Genomic DNA, 19,787 nt, shown 5'->3' with positions numbered 1-19,787 from the left:
AAGCAGCGCTGCCCAGCACCGCTCTCACTGAGACGGTGCAGGTCCTGGACTGAAACGGGCAACGTCTTCCCCTTTTTTTTCAGGAAAGGATGGAGTCAATCCCAGCACACGCGGGAACCCCCAGCACAGAGAGGCGAGCTCAGCCTGCCCCAGGACAGACAGCACCACGCCCGTAACAAAAGCAGAGTTTAATGAGCACAACCAGCACTGCGGCAGTGGAAGAGGAGGGAGCTGGATCCCAGAGGAGCTGTGGCCAGGCTCAGGAGTCATGGGCAGCTTCATCCTCTGCTTCCACTCCAGGTTTCATTTCTGAACGGGGTTGGGAGAAGAAGACATCATTACTTGGGCCTCTGAACCACCTCAGCCCAGCATCCCGGGCTTTCTCTGCCAGCTAGCCCAGAGCTGGTTGTGCTAGCCCTGCGGTTGCCATGCCAACAAGGATGCTAAATACAGCTCAATCTTTCTTTCCATATTTATTCATTTTAAAACCACAGACCGCAGGCTGCATGTTCAGGGCCAGGAAAGGAGCGCAGACATCCTGGCTCCCACCCTGCCAGGGATGAGCTGTCTCACAGAGCCCAGAAACCACAGTGAGCAGCTTGACAAGACAGCAAAGAAGGTGCCCCCCGCTCCCCAAAAACCCAAGTGAGTGAGAGAGGAAGCGTTGGTGTCTTGGGAGCCTGCCCACCACCCCACTGTCACAGGAACAGCAGAGCACCATGCCAGCACCCCAAAGTTTAGTTTGCCCCCACCCATCAGTAGGCTGGGCTGTTGTCTTCTCCAAAAATGAGGACAACCCCCCCAGCCCCCCAATTTGGGTTTAAGCCTCCAGCTCTGCAGTCTTCTCAGCAAAACTGTTCCTATAGCAACTCCTGCCCACGCATGGGCTCGCAGTAGCATCATGGCCCTGGCTGCCAGAACCAGTCCCTGGACATGAAAAGGGGAGACGGGACCACCAGACCCGCTCAGCGACCCTCTGCAGCACCCCAGTCCTTGCCCCAAAACTTCAAGGTCCTGGCAAGAGGTTAAGAGCCACGGCAGACAGATTCCACCCCACCGAGGAACCTACCTATGGCCTCACCATTGCCCAGGGGCACGCAAGGCTGGTGTTTGGGCTTGGTGGCCTCCAGCCCAGCCAGTAATGTCATGAAGTCAACGACGGTATCGATGTCCTGCTTCCCAGCAGCGGCCTCCCGCAGCGCACTGACGGCACTGAGGCGGCTGAAGGACGTCAGCTCAGAGATGTTGGCCCTCAGGAAGAGCAGGATGACATTGAGGTCGTTGATGGGACACGTGAGCATCTTGCGACTGAGAAGGTCAAAGGCAGGCAACATCTCGTAGACAGAGAGCAGCCCCTTGTCCCACTGACAAAGCTGCAGGGCACTGTAGATTACAACAGGCATAAGGAGGACGTACACACCACCAATGGTGAGGCTGATGAGCTGGAAGACAGAGAAGAAGACCAGCTTGCAGGGGATGAGCGGGGGAACATGAGGCTCTGCCTGGAGCAGCCCTGTTTTGATGGAGCAGCTGAACTCATCCTGGAAGAAGATGTTGAGGTGGAGGAAGACCAGGTAGAGGCAAGTGGCAGCCAAGAACAAGAGCAGGAGGAGGTTCCTCAGGAGGTAGATGATGACCAGGGAGTGGGAGCGCTGCTTGCAGGCAAGGTAGCGCTCCAGCAACGGGAACTCAAAGTACCTCTCCTGGCGAGCCCTGGAGAGACAGGAGGGAGTTGGAGCCACCCCAGTGCTTCACCAAAACCACAGTGAGTGAGGAGGTGACCCAAAGGCGGTGTGGAGGGGCTATGACTGGATGCCCCCACCACGCTGTCCCACCTCTCATACTCCTCCCAGAACTGCTCGGGATCATCGCTCTCCTGCTGGACCTTCCTCATGTGCTGCACCAGGCGCACCGAGCGGTTGTAGGACTTGTCCAGCTCATCGATGATGAAGAGGAGGTCAGAGTGGAGGGCAGGAGAGGCTGCGTAACGCCACAGCAGGTAGGGCAGGTACATGAGCACTGCCACCACCAGCAGCGAGTACGGGAAGACCTGGGGGAGACCATCTCTAGGTTAGAGTTCCCCAGGAGAGAGGGATTTTCAGGGGGCTGAGGTGCTCAGCTTTGCCCTTCAGGATCTGTCCCCACCAACACAACAGCAAGACCCGGTAGCACGCAGTCACCGAGCTGGTGGCCCCATGCCAGCCCACCACTGTACCTTGAGAGCCCAAAGGGACTTGGTGACAGCACGTCCCTCAGCATCGAAGCCATGGTGGAGGAGCGAGTCCCAGCAAGCTGTGTCAGCATAGGCAGATTGCTTCCCCGTGAAGTTGGAGGGTGAGAAACAGCTGATCTGTGAGCCTACAAGGAGGAAAGGAGCTGAGCAGGTGGGACAGGGCTCTCTGTAGTTATCTGCCCTCATTGCAGTGTTTTCTGGCTGTCAGAGGCTTTACCGTTCCTTGAACGCTTCCCTTTAAGCACAGCCACAGGTTCACAGCAGGGGAATTCGAGCCAGACACAAACCAGCACAAAACCAAACCTTGCAGGGGCACAGAAAAACACTGGACAAATCCAGCTGTAGCTCAATGCTGAGATGCACAAAATGGCATTGTCAACAGAACCCTGTGCTGCTGTCCCCAGCCTGCTCCATTATCCAGGCAAGCACCAAACTCTGTGACAGTAAAACCCCAAATGAGTCTCAGGGGAGACCTCAACACCCCACCGAGACCTCCCCCCAAGACAACCCTGCTTTTGTGACAGGAGCACAATAGAGTGCTGTGAGCAGAACAGGAGGGGCAGCAGGTGAGAAAAGCACGGCTACGCCTCGAGGGCCACCAGCAAGCAATTAAAATATACATATATAAAATCAATAAAAGCAATTACATCAAACAACAAAACCCCTGTCCCACAACTCACCAGCAGAGAACTCCCGGGCGAAGGCCAACGAGACGAGGAAGAGGGGCAGCCCCACTGCAACGAACTTCAGCACGCGGTCGCTCGGCAGCTCCAGCCGCAAACCCCGGGCACGGGCGGGCTCTGGGAGGAGGGCATCCGACAGCATGTACTCAGCAGCCGTGTGTGACAGGGACATTTTTCTCTCCAGGGAGGGCCAGGCCACAGGGAAACGGAGTTCAGTGCTGCTGCCTGGGGGTCCTGGTGCTGTCTGAGGTGCAGCCAGCGCGGCGAGAGGCTTTGTACGGCTGGAAGCACTGCATGCCAAGTGCTAGCAACCAGGCAGCTGTGAATGACAGCTTCTACAGCACGTTAAATCAACTGATAATTACAGGGGAAGCCTTCCACTGGCAAGAATGCAAATAGCATGCCCCAAAATAGAAAGAAGAACCTCGCAGTCACAGCACCATGGCCAAGGCAGCATTCCTGCCCAGCCACCACTGGTCCCAGCATGGACCAGGTCCCCGTGGTTTTACTCCCCTCTGTCATAAACAGATGTATTTCCAGCAACATGTTCGTGGGGCGTGGGGCTCCCAAACTATTTTTGCTTTCTGCAACAAGCGAGCACGGGGCATCACCCTAACCAAAAGCCCTACCAAGGTACAGAGTGGCCTCATAGGATACAAAGAGCCCGTTCCAGCACTCCTGCATGTGCCAGGGCTGCTGGAGAAGGTCCTGCTGCTCAGTTTCCAAGCCCTGTGGATGGGCCAAGCAGCACCAGGAGCTGAGAAAACATCAGTGATTGCACTGTTGAGGTGCGCATCAGTGGTAGTTCCCTGCGTACCAGCTTGGCAATCTCCCCTTGCTGCACTCCCTAATTTGGCTCCAGGGTTCCCATGCAAGTGGGGACAAAGCAGTGAGCTCCAGTGGGAGAAGGATGTAAGTATTGGGATCTAGAAATAAGGAATTTGGAAATCAGAAGGGGTTGGTGTTACAGAACAGAGGACAGAAAAGCTTCCCGCTCTGGCAGTACGATTGCTGCCCAAGAAGCCAACAGCCAAAGCCAGGGGAGCCCTGCGCTGCTCAGCCAAGCTGAGGGGAGTCCCTGCCATGCTGTGGCTCTATGCAGCCTCTCAGCACTGCCAGAACTCACAGCTGCTGCCAAATTTCACTTCTACTGATGGTTTTTTTTTCCAGACAAAGGGAGTCTCCAAATCTGAGTGCCAGGATGTAAGATAGCATGGGAGGGGCTGAGCCAAGGAGGCCCTGAACTGGCTGTGGTTACACTCACAGGTGCTCAAACCTGCCCAGGCACTGAGATCCTCCTGCCCTGACCACAGAGAGCCACACAGCCTTCACCTTCACAGAAGCTGGGTTCTTTATTGCATAGTAACAAGTTCAGAGCACAGACTGGTCAATGCCCAGTTTCCACCCAGCCTCATCAGTAAAAGTAAGAGGTGCTTGAGTGCACCCACCATGCTTTCTGCTCCAGATCAAGCATGGACTATGGACAAGAAGGGCACAGAGTTTAGGTCAGCAACTCCATTATCCAGAATGCAAAGTGTCTCCCACGCAGCGGACCACAAACCTCATCACACCACTTGCTGTGAGGGTGACACCACTGCAGCACAGCTGGATCCAGCACTATCACATGCTAGAGGTGTGGAGACTCAAAGGACCAGTCCTATCCTGTTGACAAGCCTTGTCCTACTCCTTATCAATGTCCAGCTCCAGCTTCCTCAGCGTCCTGTGGAAGAAGCTGGGTGGCTCACATACCAGGTCTACCTGCTTGCTCCCATTGGTGCCCAGTGGCAGGGAGAGGCGGTAGGCATGGAGGTGCAGGGGAAGGTGGCGAGCCTTGCTCTGCTGCAGCTTCAACCTCTTCAGAGTGATTTCAGGAAGCTTCTGCATTGAGGACACAGCGGTGTGAGGACAGCCCTAACGTCCCCTTCCATAACCCCATTTCAGCAGCCTGGTTTCAGAATCCCAGCACGTGCCACCAAGCAGCTGGGCCCTTCTCTGCCCTGCTCCATGGCACGGGGTCTGCCTTACCTGTGGTGCCAGCTTGCTCCAGTGTGAGTATTTATGATCCCCCAGAATGGGGCACCCCAATCCATAAGCCAGGTGAACACGGAGCTGGTGCTTCACTCCTGAAATGAAGAGGGAGAAAAGGAGAAACAATGCATCTGCCACATTAGGCATCAGGTCTACGATTGCTACCCACCCTCATTCTGGGTAACCTTGCTCTGAGAGCCCTGGCAGCGAACCAGAACTTTGTTCCCAGAGCCTTGGCCACATTATACAGCTTGTTCCTCCCTCCAGAACTGTTCCTGGCTGTACAGAAGGCACAGCCAATGTGATCAAATAGCTGGATGGCTGGCACAGCACAGGAACACCTGGCCAAGCCTCACCTGTGATGGGCTGGAGCTCCAGCAGAGAGCAGGCAGACGAGCAGGCCAGAACGCGATACTGCGTCACAGCGCTTTCAGCACTGCGGTTCTTGCGGATTTTCTGCACCTTTCCATCCTCAGGAGATATGCGGTAGTTTGGGGCCAGTGTCATCTGAACCACAACAACAATGAGCCCATGGGAAGGGGTAAAAAGCCCCAAGCTGCAGCTAAGAGGATGCTTGCTCACCTTGTAATGAGGTTGGTGGCTCTGCACCTCCCTCTCCACCATGGGGATTTCCACGACGCCCTCAGCAGGGTCTGGGTGGCCCACACTAATTGCCCTGCAAAGGAAAAGCAGAGGTCTGTACGGTGCCACTACAGCCCTTAGCACAACCAGCAGGATGGAAACTCTCCCTTATGCCTCAACTCTCCTCCCCAGGACCTATCCCTGTAACAGGGGACTCAAGCATTCACAATCACACAGGCAGCAGGATCGAGTGTACTCTCATCAAATTCACTGATAACATCAAGCTGAGTGGCGTGGTTGGTTCAAGGTCAGGCTGAAAGGAGCCCTGGGCAACCTGATCTGGTGGACTGCAGCCCTGCCCATGATCTGCAATTTCCTTTCCAACCTAAACCACTCTAAGATTCTATGATCTCACCACTTCCACAGAGCTCTTTGTCCCCACACACTCTCCCTTTGCAGCTTCTCAGTGATGCTTTTGGGGCTTCGGGCAGTCTGATCTAATGGCTGGTAACCCTGCTCAAGGCACAGGAGGTGGAACTAAATGATCATTTAAGACCTCTTCCAACCTAAGTCCTTCTACGATTTTTCTTCCCAAACCTTTCCTACCAGTATATCTTCTCCACCTGGCGAGTTTTGAAGAGGAGCCGGATCCTGTCTGCTGCCTCCCTGCTCCGTGCCAACACCATCACCCCTGTTGTCTCCTTGTCCAGCCGATGACACAGGTGCAGTGGTTCAGCTTTCATGTTCACCAGCATCTTGGCCAAAACCGGCAGCACATCGGCAATACAGTTCTTGACCCCAGGGCCACCTGCAAAACCCACACGGACATTCACGTCCCTATCTAGCTCAAATACAAGGGGTTGCTGTGACCCGGCACTTGCTCTTGCTGAAGCTCGCCCCATCGGCCGCAGCCCCCCCAGCGCGGCGGGCCCACCGTCCCCGGTACGACGCAGCGGGGAACCGGCGGCCCCTCACCGTGCACGGGCAGCCCGTAGGGTTTGTTGATCACCACCACCTCGTCGTCCTGGTACACGGCTCGCTGCCGGAGCGCCTTGGCCACGACGTTGGGGTGCGCCCGCTGCAGCGCGGCCAGCTCCCGGGAGCGCCTCCGCGCCGGCCCCGCGGCCCCCTGAGGGCACGAGAAGGGATGGAGGCGGCCGAAGCCACACGGGGAGCCGGCTCCCGGCCGCGCTCACCTCCCGTTTCTCCTTCTCCTCGCTCCGCTCCGCCCGCAGCCGCTCCGCGAGATCCTCCGCCCGCACCGCCGCCGTCCGCCGCGCGGCCGCTCCCGGACACCGCCACAGGCGCCCACTCAGCGCCGCCATTTCGCTGGCCTTCCCCTTCCGCCCACTCGGGGGCGGTGCCTCGTCGCAGCACCCAATGGGAAGGGCGGAGGGAAACGAGCGACGGCGCCGCCCACCATTAGGAGAGAGCGACGCGGCCCTTCGGTCCGGGCGCCCAATGGGGAAGGCAGAGGGAGATGAGCGACAGCGGCGGCCGCCTATAGGAAACGGCGGCCGCCTATAGGAAACGGCGGCGTTCTGCCCGCACCCCGCCCCTCCCGGCGGTTTGAAGGAGAGCGGCGGTTGGGCGCCGGAAACGGCTGCGACGCGGAGAGCGGCGGCGGTGGGTACCGGGGTGGGGGGCGGGGGGACATTTAAAGCCGACAAAAACGTAGAAAAACGGCACAGCCAAATGTATTTAGAAACGAACCAGAGGCAGCCGCGAAGTGCGCCGTGTGTCCCTCACGGGGCCCCGCCCGCGCCCCCCCCGGTGCAGAGGCGCTTGGCGGCGCGCTCGGCCTGCCCGCGGCCCCGGCGCACGCAGCGCTGCATGCGGGACTCCAGGCCCTCGCACCGCGGCCGCTCCAGCAGCGGCTTGTAGGCCCGGGCACGGACGCCTTCCACAAAGCTGCTGGCCTGCTTGTGCACCGGAGGCTTCAGGTCTCCCCAGAGGACAGAGCTGACGCTCCCTGGGTCTGTAACACAAACAAATAACGATCCGCGGCGTTCCCCCGGAGAAAATGCAGCCCGTGGCCTGGGCAGGTACACTGCTGGGTGAGGAAGCGGCTGCAGGGCCGGGCCCGGAGCGTGGTGCCGAATGGAGCTGCATCCAGCTGCAAACTGCTCCAGAGTGGTGTTCCCCAGTGCTCAGAGCTGGGGCCAGTGTTGTTTAATATCTTTATAGATGATCTGGATGAAGGAATTGAGTACAACCTCAGTATGTTCACAGATGACACCAAATTGGGAATGATTATCTCTTTACCATCTGGATAATCCTTATAATATACCATCTACTGCTGACTAACTATGCCATTTGGTGTTATTCATTGGTGACTTACCCTACGCTGCCCCTGAATGCGTTCAGATGTGGCACTGAGGGACACGGTTAGTGGGCATGGTGGGGATGTGCGGATGGTTGGACCTGATGATCTTAGAGATCTTTTCCAACCTTAATGGTTTTTGATTACCTCCTTCTTGGGAATCACTCTGCCACCTCTCACCTTTCCCTGCAGCCATCGGAGCAGCATCCAGGCCTTGCAACATACTGTGCAGCACCTGAGTCTTGACGGCGTGGCTGGCCCAGAGCTGCTGCAGGTGGGTAACGTTGAACTCATGCACTTCCCGGTCGTAATGCCACTGGATGTTCTCAAACTCACAGTCATACAGGACCAGGGGGAACTCCACAGCCATACTGGGAAAAAGGAGAGAAGGCGTTACAAACTGATGGTGTTGGAGGCAGGCTAGAGGAAGGCTGAGGTAGAGAAGAGTCACAACATCAAATGTTACAGCACAGCAGTGCTGCCTTTCACAGAAATGCTTTCCTGAATTCATTTTTATCAAGTACCAAGGCTTAAGGCCATCAATAACTTGTCCAGGAGCACAGCAACAAGAAAATCAGATCCTTAAGGCTATCTCACTGGGAGGCCAGCAGTTTTCTTCCCTGCAGTACAGCCTGGGAGGTTGCTGCCCGTACCTGTACTGTGGTTTTCGAGGGTTCTTCTCCACGTCCAGCAGCTCATCAATGATCTCTGGGCTCTCCATCCTCTGTCCGATCAGGAAGAGGATGGCCATCATGCAGCGCACTTGGTGGTAGAGGAATGCCTGTCCTGTCACCTCGAACTGGCACAGCCGGAAAGGGCCCCGCGGGTCACCTGCAGCCCCCCCGTCCACCCACGTCACCTGGGCGCTGAGGATCGTTCTCTGGAAGTTGATGACACCGTTGGCCACATCCATCTTGCAGAGGTTCCGGAAGTCGTGTGTCCCCACGTAGCGCTGGGCGGCCGTGTGCATGAGGGCCACGTCCAGGTCTGCGCAGGGGAAGAAGTAGCGGTAGGTCCTCCTGAGGCAGCTGAACCGGGCACTGAAGTCTGGCTCCACCGGGGCCCAGGCCAGCACACGGATGTCAGGTGGGAGCACCCTGTTCAGAATGTGGGTGTAGCGGAGCTCTTCCTCATATTTACTGCTTTTTCCCTCTGAGCCACCTTTGCAACCATTTAGTTTCTTCTCCTCTGAGAGGTTAGAGCGGAGATCTAGGGAAATCACCTGGAAAATTGTGAAGACTAGGATTAGGTGGTGGATGGGCGTACTCGGTGTGTAAAGCCAAGTCTTCCTACAGCTCTGCCTTGCATTTTGAAATGAATTCAGGATCTCCTACAGAGGAAGGTGTCTTAAATTGGTCTCTTACCACTCCTTCCTGTGGGTAAAACTGCAAGTGCCTCTGCTGAGCTTCCTAGCAGATGCTATAGATTCCTTTAATAAAACAGAAAAAGTTGCAAACTGCCTACATAGCATGGTCTCTAAATGGCTTCAGGCTGCAGAATACACATGTGCTTTTTTAAATTTTCTTTTAAACTGGAGTTCATAACTTGAACCCAGTAACAGCCCAACAGGCTGGGAATCGTGGTGTGGAATCAAATGAATTAGCACTGCAAGTCCACGAGCACATCTAACGCTACAAGTAAAGGTGGCCCACGCCCTTACTTCATGTGGTTTGCCTTGTGAGCTAGAGCAAGTGAGTGATGCAGGCTAAAATCATCCCAGCAAGGCAGAAGCTGGGGCAGGCCTGCTCCCCGAGCAGAAGCAGGAGGGGAAGAGGAGGAAATCAAAGCCATCGTAAGGATCCGAGAGGAAGCTGAGCTTCCCTGATGGTTCCCTGCCACTGTGTGGGCCAGCTGCTCCTCTTCCTCCAGCTCCCACTCCCACGCTCTGTTCTGCTGGCTGCAGCTCTCCCCAGACCCTTCTGCTCAGGGATTCAGCTTTTTCACTCTGTGGGAAGCATTCCAGTTATTTTGCTGGGCTACTGAGAGGGGTCTGCCAAGCACTGCAGTTGGCACAAGAAGAGCAACGTGTACGCAGGCAGAGGAAGGGGTGTCTGCCCTTTCTGGAAGCTCTGAGCTGGACTGGTAGCTTTCCTGACTCCGGAAATGGCAACCTGAAATGCACTGCATCCTCTCCAAACAGTTCTAGTAAACAATTAGTGTCTGAAAAAGCTTTTAAAAACAAATCCAACCTGCTCTGCCACATAGTGAGCACTTGGCTCATCACCACTGACCAGTAACCCCACGAGATCTCCATCCTGAGTTGTACCACCCCCACTGGACCCCACAAATCCATCCTGACCTGTCCAAAGGCGCTGACTCCTTTGTCTGTCCGCCCGCAGCGGTGATAGTTGGAGGTCTGTCTATCATCTACCAGCCGTGTCTTCTTCAGGGCTTCAAACAGCTTCTCTTCGATCGTGTTGCTGGTGTTCTCCTGGCTGGCAAAGCCTTGGTACCCCCAGCCGAGGTAGGCGATCCTCAGAGCCACGTGCCTGCGGCCGTGGGCACTGAAATCAAATGGCCGCTGCTGCTGCTGCTTCTTGGGTTTCCTGGAGGCTGAGGGAGTGTCCTGCACTGCAGTGCCCTCCTTGCCCTCTGACAGCTTCTCCTGCAGCCGCTTCACCTCCTCCTCCAGGTGCTGCACCCTCCTCAGGAGCTGTTCTTGATCTGTGGCCAAGCTCCCATTGGCCATAGTGAGCCTGCTGGAGTCTCAGTTGGTGGCTGGTAGCTCTTCAGGGCCTGCAAAGAAAGGAGGAAATCTGTTTCTACCTTTTTCTGCCTCTGCCTTCTCTATAAATGAATTGTTACCTGCACAAGAATTCTTTGGCTTCTTTTTAGTTGCCCAGTGTCCCCCAGAAGCACACGGGAACAGCCAAGGGGGCTCGGCTGGGACCACATTACTTTGACTCAAGGCTGCAATCTCTTTGGTGCTTTGAATCACACATCTTCCTCCAGCCACCGCTGTGGAGAGCAGCTCTGCTCCGGCAGCCCAGCACGGCAGCAGCACATTCCCACATTTCCTGTGCAAAGCTGTCATGGAGCAGTTCCCATTCTCGCCGTGTGTTCAGCTAGCATCAACACTTCAGACAGCCTGCTAACAGCTACCAGTCATCCCGCAGCACCATCTGCTCTAACGTTTCGTAATGGCATCGCTGCCACACGATGAAAACTTGCATTTCTAAACCCATTTAATGGCATAAAGATAGCCCCAAACCTGCAGGCTTCAATGGGAACAGTGTCCACATCCCTTTTGCAGCCAATCCTTCTGGCTTACCTCAGTCACACAAGTCAGACTGCAGACTTGCCTTTAGGCTGTGATAGCCAATCTCTAAACAAACAATTTTTCCTCATCTATGGAAATAAAAACACCCTGTCTTTGATGTCTCTACATTTAATCACAACTAGGTACTGTGTTTTTGAAAGAATGTACTGGTTTACACAAAGGGAAAATCATTAATATATGTACCCAAGGCTTACAGTCACAGAGTGAGCTGCATCTGCCCTGCACTCGTCCATCATTTCAATGAACCTTTATACGCAGTGTACTGTGCTGTATGTCTGCTGCTCTCTGGGTAGCTGGAGCCTGAATCAGCACCCACAAACCTCAGAAGTTTCAGGGTGGCGAAGGGCCAGAGTCAGCTTTCACAGAGCCCCCTTCAGCCAACTCAAATGCATTGCAAGATAGTGACCAAGTTTCTTTTTGCAGGGTCTATCCAGCCCAGCAGACCATGGAGAACAGGCACACAGGTGCTGCTCTGAGTGACGAGGAGCTGGAAGGAGGCAGTGAGAGCTGCGGAGCAGAAGGAGCACCTCTCTGCTGCAGTCCCCACGCTGCGCTCACAGGGCTGCAGCCAGCCCCACCCCCACACACCGGGATCCCCTGCGCAGAGCCCGGTGCCACACCGTGGTGCCCCAGGGGCTCGAGGAGGCAGGTGATGAAGAGGAAGGTGATGAAGAGGAAGGTGCTGAGGCGGAGACCTGATGGAGGAGTCGAGGTCTCTGACGAGTCGGTCAGCAGCCTGCTAGAGACTGCTGCCATGTGGAACCTGACACAGAAAATGCTTCAGCTGAGCACTGCTCCAGAAGACAGCCTCTCCGAGGGGGAGATCGAGATGAGCAGCAGTTTTCTCCAGGAGTTCTCCCCAGAGCCTTCCTGTCAGAGCCAGAGCACTGCGTGCGACCCTCCCTTTCTTCTCAGGGTCATCCAGAGCCAGAGCCCTCCCACCTCTCACTGCACAGCCACAGCGGGGCAGCCCAAGTCCTTCATTGCTCCGAGGTTGGAGGCGCTGGGTCAGAACCGCAGCAGAAGTGATCGTGTGGCCAAATATCTGCAGTACAAGAGAGAGTGGGAGCGCTTCCCTGTGCCGGGAGAGCACCAGCACAGGGATCTGCGCCGCTGCATTCGGGGGCAGATGCTCACACCGAGCAGCCACCCCAGCAAACCACAGCACACCTACGTCCCCAACACCTACACCGTGCCCACGGACAAGAAGAGGGCTGCCCTGCGCTGGGGGGTGCGCTGGGACCTGGCCAACGGCCTCATCCCCAGGAAGAACACTCCGCTCTGAGCTCCTCGGGACGCTCTGCTGTCCCACCCCACGTCCTCAGCAACTCTGAAGATCTTTGTGTTTGTAGTGGAAAAGTTCACCCAGCTCCTCAGGTTATCGGATTTCGGACATCCTTACCTCACTACTACACCGCACAAAGCGTCACTGTTAGAAAGCCGAGGAAGCAGACGGGGAACAGCCGCACCACGAAGCGAGAGCTGTGATTTTTACGTCTGAATGCTGCTGCACCGCGGGGCGGGGGGGGGGGGGGAGGGGGAGGTGGCTGCATGAGCTGTTTGATTTAAGGCAACTTGGAAATAAAGCGCGTGGGAAGGCCCCGCAAAGCGGCGCGGGTGGAACTGCGGCCCACGCGGCGCGGGCTCCTCCGGAACCGCCGCACTCCGCGCGCCGCTTTTCCGCTCCATTCCTAAAGGACGCTCACGGAGCGCAGTCACAGCCACGCGGCGCCGACCCACGCACCGCGCGCGGCCGTTTCAGCCCCGGGCTCGGACCGGGACCCCCACCCGTGGGCCCCGACCGCCTCCCCCCGCCCATACCTGCGCTGCCGCCACTTCCGGTGCGGCTGCCACTGCCCCGGAAGTGCCCTTCCCGCCATACATAGCTCCGCCCCCTTCATGAATATTCACGAAGCGTTGGATATTCATGAGCCCCGGTTTCACAGCTCGGCGATTCCGGTCCCGTTTTGGCCCAACCGAGGGCTCAAAAATCGCTCCGTGTCCTTTCTCCCTATCCGGGCAGGATCTCACTGAGCCCCGCACAGACGCGGAGCCGCTTCTGCGCCGCATCACCCATAGCCCGGACGGGGCGGGGCCCGCGGGAGGACCGCCAGACCCCGCCCCGCCGCCAGGGGGCGCTGCCGGCCTTCGCGTGCACGGAGGCGAGCGCGGGAGAGCCCTTAGCCCCGCCCACGGCCCCGCCCCGTTCCCACGCCGCGCGGGGTTCGGTGTTTGTTCACGCGCTTTTTAACGTTTGTGGGTATCTGTGCCATTGACCCCGTGCTTCTCAATGAGCCCTCTTCGCGTCGCGAAGTGCGTTCGTACCTTTATGAGTGAAAAGAAATAACCCCGAGCGCGGCCCCGCGGGCGCCGGCTCCGCCGCGATGGATGAGCACGCGTGGGAGCTGAGGGGGGGCGGGGGGGAAACCGCGGGAGGGGCTGCGTTACTGTGCCGCCCCATCAATGTTTCATGGGCTGCACAGAGCGGGAGATGAAATATCAAACCCCGCTCAGTGCCGCGCGCTCGCATCCTCCGTTATCGCCGCTCGGCCGCGCTCGGCTCTGCTCCTATGGGAGGAAACCGCCCCGTGGGGCGCGGCCCCACGCGGACCCCCGGCAGTGGGGACGGGCGGCAGCGGCACCGCGCGTGCCATGAGCGCACCCGTCCTCGTGCGCGGCGCGGGGACGGCCACAGATTGCAGCGGCGTTGGGTTTCCGCTGTCGTTCCCTTAATAATTAACGGCTAATCAGGGCCGGTGCGGGGAAACCCGAGAGGAGGTCGGGCTGGGGAGCGCGGCGCGGCGCGGGGCATGGAGCGCCGGGGCGGCCCGTGGCTGCTGTGTCTGCTGCCGCTCGTGGCCGTGGGTGAGTGCCGCGGGTCCCCTCGCGCCGTGCTCGGGCGGTGCCGTGCCGCTGCCGCGCGGCCGACCCGGCCCAGCCCCTCTCCGCAGGTCAGCCGCTGGACGCCGGCCCCGCAGCCTACGAGGAGCGGACGGTGACGGGGATACGCGGCCGGGCGGTGGAGCTGAGCTGCGGATCGACGGCGCCGGCCGTGGTCTTCTGGAGCTTCACGGCCACGGGGAGCGCGGGGCCGCCGCGGGCCGTGGCGGTGGGGTCGGGGCCGGAGGCGGCCGTGGCCCCCGGGGCGGGCGCGCTGGGTCGGGTCGCGCTCCGCAACGGCACTTTGGAGCTGCGGGAGCTGCGCTCGGCCGCCGCCGGACGCTTCCTCTGCCAGGGGCTCTTCCCGGAGTGGGGGCGGCTCCGCGTGGGATACGCCGCCGTGATGCTGCGTGTGCTGGGTAAGCCATAGCGAGCTGCTGCCCCACGGAGAGCCCCACGGGGCGACGGAGCGCCCCAATATCCAGCGCGCCTCTGCGCGCCAATAGAGCACCCCACTATCCAACCCCGCTGCCGCGCAGCAGCTCCGCGGACACCTCCCGCCTCCATCCCCCGGCCGAGCCGGCGTCCTGGAGGGATGCGGGGGCTGCGGGAAGGATGAGGGGCAGGGGGCTGGTGGCTCTGGGGACGCTCATGGCCCGGTACCCTCAGTGCCCGTCTCCAAGCCCTTCGTGCGGCTGACGGCGGCGGCGGCAGCGGAGGGGACAGAGGTGGCCCTGACGTGCACTGTGCGGGAGGGGACGGCTCCGCTCAGCTTCTCCTGGCAGCACCGGGAGCCCCACGGAGGGCTCCTGGCAGCCCCCATAGGGCTGGGGGGCTCTGGGGCAGAGCTGCTCCTGGCACCCGCCAACCGCAGCCACGCTGGCTGGTACGCCTGCACGGCCCGCAACGAGGTCAACAACCGCACCAGCGAGCCCGTCTACCTCGACATCGTCTGTGAGTGCCCTGGGGCATGGCCCTGCTTCCCAGGGGGCCCTAAGGTCGGGGGGGTTGGTCAGCAGGCTGGGGGCAGCCCCGAGGCTGAGGAAACCACCGCGCTGCAGATATGGCCGTCCCGGTGCCTCCATGGCCACCGAGTGCCACATTGAACGGGTGCAGCCATCACCCATCAATGCCGTGGTGCCTCTGTGGCTGCCGTCCCACCAGGGTGTGTCCACGGCCGCCAGGTACCGTGCCACCAAGCTGTATCCGTGGCCATCATTCACCGCCATCGTGGTACCTCTGTGGCTGGCACTGTGCCACCAGGGCCACCATTTTCGTGGTCCATCCATGGGCACTGTGCACTGCAGTGCGTCCACAGTCCTGCAGCACTTCCTAAGGAGGCTTCGTGGGTCAGGTTCCCCCCAGTGGGAGAGCGCCCTGATTAGAGCCGTGTCCCCTCGGCAGCGATGTCCCACGGCTGAAGGGCTCTGTGTCCCCGCAGACGGCCCCGACGAGCCGGCCATCAGCGTGGAGCCCTTCTCCCCAGAGCAAGGCAGCTTCTCTGCAGGCGAGCGGGAGGACGTGGTGCTGAGCTGCCTGGCCCCCTCCAACCCCCCCAGCCGCTACATCTGGCTGCACAACGGCTCCCAGGTGCACGTGGGCCAGACCTTTGTCATGTCGGCCATTGCCCGGGGCCAGGCGGGCACCTACACCTGCCTGGCCGAGAACACCCACCTCCAAACCCGCACTCAGGCCACCATCGTCCTCACCGTATACTGTAAGTACTGTGGCCCCGGCCCGGCGTGGTGACAACACGGTGCTCGGTGAGGACGTGGGTGGGAGAAGGTTGGGGTGATGGCACGGAGGGATCCCGTGGTGACAGCTCCGTGCCCCGCACAGATCCCCCAGCTGGGAGCCCCAGCTGCTCCGCAATGGGCACCGCCGACCTGCGGGACGTGGCCCTGCGGTGCCGCTGGATGGGGGGCTTCCCTCCAGCCCGGCTACGCTGGGTGGGCCCTGGGGAGGAGGAGGAGGAGGATGAAGAGGGGGCGGCGGGGCCCAGCTTCTCCATGGCCACCAGCATTGTGCCGGGGGCGGCCACGAGGAACGGCAGCTCCTTCACCTGCGTGGCCACGCACCCTGCGCTGCGGGAGGGGGCTGTGTGCAGGACCACACTGTGTGAGTGCGGATGCGGCCCCAAACTCCCACGTCCCCAAATTGCTTTCCTCACCCCATTACCTTTCAATCCACGTGCTGCGGCCGCAAGGGGGCACCCTAAAGAGAAGCCCCTTGCTCCCCCAACACTTTCTGGGGACAAAATCACGCAGGGGAGCTCACACTCTGTCTGTCCCTCCCAGGGATCCCGCCAGGCAGCCCCAGTTGCGCGGCCGCGGCCACGAAGCACGACGAGTACGTGATGCTGCAGTGCCGCTGGGAGGGGGGCACCCCGCCAGCCACGCTGCGCTGGTGGGACGGCCGGGGCCGAGCGCTGGGTGCCCCCACGCCCTCAGCCACTGTCCTGGTGCTGAGCGCCGACGCCAGCCTAGGGGGCCAGGACTTCATCTGCGTGGCCGCGCACCCACTGCGAGCCGCCAGCACCGAGTGCCGCCTCCGGCTGGGTAAGGGGGCACGTCCCCGTGTGCCATCGGTGGCCGTCGGCCCCTGGCACGTCACCAGCGGCCGCTCTCACTGCGCAGATGTCCCCGAGCTGGAGGTGGAGCGCAGCGAGGTGGCGGTGCTGGAGGGCGGCGAGGCGCGGCTGGCGTGCCGGCAGCGCGGGGGCACCGAGCTGGGCTCCGAGCTGGCCTGGTTCGACCCGCAGGAGCGCGAGGTGCCGGCGGGCACCGCCAAGTACCGGCTGGAGCGCGGCGGGGCGTGGGCCAACCTCACCGTGCGCGATGCCGAGTGGCCGCGAGACGGCGGCACGTACCGCTGCTCCGCTGCCAACAGCGTGGGCACCGCCAGCCGCCCCGTCCGCCTGCGCGTGGAGCGTGAGTCCCGGCGCCGGTGCCGCTCCTCCCCGTGGTGCGTGGGGGGTGAGTCGACCCACGGAGCGCCGTCTCGCCGCAGGGTACCCGGCCCCTCCCAACGTCACCATCAGCAAGCTGCGCTACACGCGGGCGCGCACGGAGGTGCGGCTGCAGTGGCGGACGCAGGGCGTGGGCAACCTGACCGGCTTCGTGGTGCAGCGGCGGCCGGCCAAGAAACCGCAGCGCCGAGCTCCCGGCCCCTGGGAAACGGCCGCTGGAGACATCGAGCCGCACTCCCGCGACCGGCGCCTGGGGGGGCTGGACCCACGCGTGGTCTATGCCTTCCGCATCCTGGCTGTCAACCACCGCACGGCCGGGCACCCCTCCGAGGTGCAGACGCCAGGTGAAGCGGGCACGGGACGGCATGCTGCGCTCCTCCGGCGTCCTGGGAGGTGCCAGGCATTGTAGGGGATAGAAAGCACCCCAGTGCCGGCAGCCATCAGTAGGCTTCACAGCAAGCGAGCGCAGGCTCCCAGCCTTCTCCGTTTGCACCAGGGATGCCCGGTGCCCCCCCTCGCTCCCTTCTCCCCCGGTACCTCCGCCCCGCCCTGGCCGCCCCTCACATCCACGCCTCCCCCGTCCCTCGGGCTGACACGCACCGCTCTCTTCCAGCTGAGCCGCCCTTCGAGGCGCTCCCGGCCGTGATGGGGGCGGCAGTGATGGGGATGCTGGTGGCCACCGCCGTGTCTCTGCTGGCCGTGTACTACGTTGCTCGCCACCGGGACCTCCTGCCACGTGAGTGTCGGGGGGCTCAGCGGGGCGGCAGAACCCCAACGCCCCCATCTGGTGTCCGTCTGTCCGTCCATAGGGCTGCACGAGCTGCTCTTCCGCATGTGAGTGCCCCAACCCCGGCCCCGCACCCAGCCCCCCCCTGCGCCTCCATGCTCACCTGAGAGCTCTGTGCCTCCAGGGCTGGCCCCGAGGCCCCGCAGCTTGCCGAGGATGCCCACGCAGCTGTGAGCACGGAGGACGGAGCAGGAGAGGGACAGGAGGAGCCGGGTGACCCCAGCACAGCAGCCATGGAAGGTACTGGGCAGGGAGAGCCACCAACACGGTGGTACAGACTGATGCCACCGAAGCTCTCCATCCCATCCCATCCCATCCCATCCCATCCCATCCCATCCCATCCCATCCCATCCCATCCCATCCCATCCCATCCCATCCCATCCCATCCCAGAAGAGCCTCGCTCGGCCCCACCGGGGGACCCTGCAGACGATGCAGCGGTGGATGTCACCGTCACAGCCCCGGCCATGCCCTGAGCCTGGCACACCCCTGGGACACCCCTCCTCACTGCTGCTGCTCCTGGGCGATGAGAGCTGGGATGTGGCAGCAGCACCCCTGGAACAGCCCCATCCTCCTGCACTGTGCTGTACCCCACTGCTTCCTCTGCCTCAATAAAGGCTGCAAGAGAGCCCAGGGTCCCTGCAGACACAGGAAAAACTGCTTCCATAAAGCCTCGGCCTGGGTGGGGAGGGGGCAGAGGGGCTGCAAACCCAGGCCTGGGGAGGTGAGGGCGAAGCTATGAGAGTCTCAGCCTTTACCCTTTACGGGGAGAAGGGCTCCACCCACAGAAAATCTCCCTGCATCCCTCCTCCCGGCACCCGACCACGGTCAACCCGTGGCTGCTGGACACGGGCTGGGCTGTGATGGTTGGGGGAGATCTCTGCGTGGAGAGCAGGGGGGAGGCAGCCCTCAGCTCTGGGTTTCTGCAGAGGTCCCGGCCCCGTCCTGCATCTCATTAATGATCCACACAACCTCAGCGGTGCCACACCGGCACCAATCACCACTCCATCCCATCGAGCAGCAGCATTCACTTTAATATTTATCAAACCACCAGAAACAAAAAACCAGCACGCAACAGCGACATCATTCCAACACATGTGCAATTTCCAAAGAAATATTACATCTTCTTTGGAAAATAAGAGTGTATTTACCCCTATGCCAACCAGCACACAGCTGGAGCTCAGCACGGGGCAGAGCCGCAGCAGGGATGTGCTCAGAGGTCCACGGAGGAACACAGAGAGGTTTGTCCATTTGTTTTATTCTCTAAAAGCCCACAGATGGGGTGAAAAGGGGCCGATGCACACGGGGTTGTTGAACTCGGTGCTTGGGGAGCTGCAAGGCGCCGGGCAACCGGCAGAGCTCGCTCCTGGTCCTGGGAAGGAGCACAGCACTGCCGAAGCCACGGGGAGGAAGGTGGACAGAGCAGAGCAGAGGCAGCGCTGCACGCAGCCTGAAGGTGGAGCGCTCCCGTGGGGTGGGATGGGATCGGTGGGAGGTTCACTCGGGGTGGGGCACCTGGAGCTGCGAGTATGCACCGAAAGCCTCCAGCGAAGGCAGAGCTCAGACACTTTTTAAAATAAAATACAACAAATGGAAGATAAACACTTAAAACAGTGTCGCTCACCATAAATAAAGCAGTCTGCAGAGAGGTGCTGAGCACGGGGCAGATCTCAGCCCCCACATCCATCGCTGTCTGCTCCATCCCACACCGGAGCTGCTCCCCAGCACACAGCAGCACCCAGAGCAGCGGACCCAGGGCACGGCTCTGCCCTCATGTGGTGCTCGTTCAGGCAGCTCTGCCCCCTCTGGCACGCGCTCAGTCTTGCAAAGATGAGAACGAAGGGGAGAAACCAAAGTACATAGCACAGCATCACCGCCAGGCTGTGGGTACAAAGCATCGACCACGGCCCAAGCACAGCAGAGCAGAGCACAGCACAGCAGCTCTGAGCTGACGTGTTCTCATTAAGGGCTGTATTTATAAAGCACACAACACTGCACGCACCTCCGTGCTGTACAGAGCAGACA

The 19,787-nt window shown here is 60.3% G+C and overlaps 5 protein-coding genes across 5 annotated transcripts; 2 read left to right on the top strand and 3 right to left on the bottom strand.

Annotated features, from left to right (window-relative positions):
- Positions 1–811: 811 nt before the first annotated feature.
- PANX3 (pannexin 3) lies at positions 812–4,176 on the bottom strand. The gene is made up of 4 exons (XM_065738587.1): positions 2,914–4,176; positions 2,216–2,358; positions 1,836–2,050; positions 812–1,713 (listed from the first exon to the last, which is right to left on the bottom strand). The coding sequence occupies exons 1-4, from the start codon at positions 3,086–3,088 to the stop codon at positions 1,026–1,028; spliced, it is 1,221 nt and encodes a 406-aa protein (XP_065594659.1). The 5' UTR covers positions 3,089–4,176; the 3' UTR covers positions 812–1,025.
- Positions 4,177–4,243: 67 nt separating this feature from the next.
- On the bottom strand, positions 4,244–6,851 carry RPUSD4 (RNA pseudouridine synthase D4). The gene is made up of 7 exons (XM_065738588.1): positions 6,723–6,851; positions 6,502–6,655; positions 6,133–6,334; positions 5,527–5,620; positions 5,301–5,451; positions 4,942–5,039; positions 4,244–4,794 (listed from the first exon to the last, which is right to left on the bottom strand). Exons 1-7 carry the CDS (start codon positions 6,849–6,851, stop codon positions 4,597–4,599), a joined length of 1,026 nt encoding a protein of 341 aa, XP_065594660.1. The 3' UTR covers positions 4,244–4,596.
- Positions 6,852–7,271: 420 nt separating this feature from the next.
- Positions 7,272–10,797, bottom strand: PUS3 (pseudouridine synthase 3). The gene is made up of 4 exons (XM_065738305.1): positions 10,149–10,797; positions 8,503–9,071; positions 8,030–8,220; positions 7,272–7,504 (listed from the first exon to the last, which is right to left on the bottom strand). The coding sequence occupies exons 1-4, from the start codon at positions 10,536–10,538 to the stop codon at positions 7,272–7,274; spliced, it is 1,383 nt and encodes a 460-aa protein (XP_065594377.1). The 5' UTR covers positions 10,539–10,797.
- On the top strand, positions 8,041–12,414 carry HYLS1 (HYLS1 centriolar and ciliogenesis associated). The gene is made up of 2 exons (XM_065738586.1): positions 8,041–8,123; positions 11,553–12,414. Exon 2 carries the CDS (start codon positions 11,575–11,577, stop codon positions 12,412–12,414), a length of 840 nt encoding a protein of 279 aa, XP_065594658.1. The 5' UTR covers positions 8,041–8,123; positions 11,553–11,574.
- A 1,384-nt stretch (positions 12,415–13,798) lies between these two features.
- Positions 13,799–18,364, top strand: VSIG10L2 (V-set and immunoglobulin domain containing 10 like 2). Its single transcript, XM_065738340.1, has 12 exons — positions 13,799–13,994; positions 14,081–14,428; positions 14,679–14,963; positions 15,451–15,726; positions 15,849–16,127; positions 16,307–16,567; positions 16,646–16,939; positions 17,019–17,321; positions 17,591–17,713; positions 17,787–17,811; positions 17,889–18,004; positions 18,159–18,364. Exons 1-12 carry the CDS (start codon positions 13,940–13,942, stop codon positions 18,236–18,238), a joined length of 2,445 nt encoding a protein of 814 aa, XP_065594412.1. The 5' UTR covers positions 13,799–13,939; the 3' UTR covers positions 18,239–18,364.
- Positions 18,365–19,787: the final 1,423 nt, after the last annotated feature.

This window comes from Cyrtonyx montezumae, unplaced genomic scaffold, assembly GCF_038088225.1.
Source record: "Cyrtonyx montezumae isolate F1298 unplaced genomic scaffold, pur_monq_1.0 scaffold_22, whole genome shotgun sequence".
Lineage (NCBI taxonomy): Eukaryota > Metazoa > Chordata > Aves > Galliformes > Odontophoridae > Cyrtonyx > Cyrtonyx montezumae.
Note: the sequence above shows the minus strand (reverse complement) of the source record. Positions and strands in the feature narration are given on the sequence as shown.

Bases quoted from the DNA above. Each gene is read 5' to 3' on its own strand.
- PANX3 (XM_065738587.1), bottom strand. From the start codon at position 3,088: ATGTCCCTGTCACACACGGCTGCTGAGTACATGCTGTCGGATGCCCTC. The intron at 2,359-2,913 runs GTGAGTTGTGGG...TCCTCCTTGTAG, and splicing joins CGCCCGGGAGTTCTCTGCTG to GCTCACAGATCAGCTGTTTC. The intron at 1,714-1,835 runs GTGGGACAGCGT...CTGTCTCTCCAG, and splicing joins TTCTGGGAGGAGTATGAGAG to GGCTCGCCAGGAGAGGTACT.
- HYLS1 (XM_065738586.1), top strand. From the start codon at position 11,575: ATGGAGAACAGGCACACAGGTGCTGCTCTGAGTGACGAGGAGCTGGAA.
- PUS3 (XM_065738305.1), bottom strand. From the start codon at position 10,538: ATGGCCAATGGGAGCTTGGCCACAGATCAAGAACAGCTCCTGAGGAGG. The intron at 9,072-10,148 runs GTCAGGATGGAT...ACAATTTTCCAG, and splicing joins GAGTCAGCGCCTTTGGACAG to GTGATTTCCCTAGATCTCCG. The intron at 7,505-8,029 runs GTGAGAGGTGGC...TTTGTGTTACAG, and splicing joins TCCGATGGCTGCAGGGAAAG to ACCCAGGGAGCGTCAGCTCT.
- RPUSD4 (XM_065738588.1), bottom strand. From the start codon at position 6,851: ATGGCGGCGCTGAGTGGGCGCCTGTGGCGGTGTCCGGGAGCGGCCGCG. The intron at 6,335-6,501 runs GTGAGGGGCCGC...TGGGTTTTGCAG, and splicing joins CTACGGGCTGCCCGTGCACG to GTGGCCCTGGGGTCAAGAAC. The intron at 5,452-5,526 runs GTGAGCAAGCAT...GTTGTGGTTCAG, and splicing joins GCCACCAACCTCATTACAAG to ATGACACTGGCCCCAAACTA.
- VSIG10L2 (XM_065738340.1), top strand. From the start codon at position 13,940: ATGGAGCGCCGGGGCGGCCCGTGGCTGCTGTGTCTGCTGCCGCTCGTG. The intron at 15,727-15,848 runs GTAAGTACTGTG...TGCCCCGCACAG, and splicing joins CATCGTCCTCACCGTATACT to ATCCCCCAGCTGGGAGCCCC. The intron at 18,005-18,158 runs GTACTGGGCAGG...CCATCCCAGAAG, and splicing joins CAGCACAGCAGCCATGGAAG to AGCCTCGCTCGGCCCCACCG.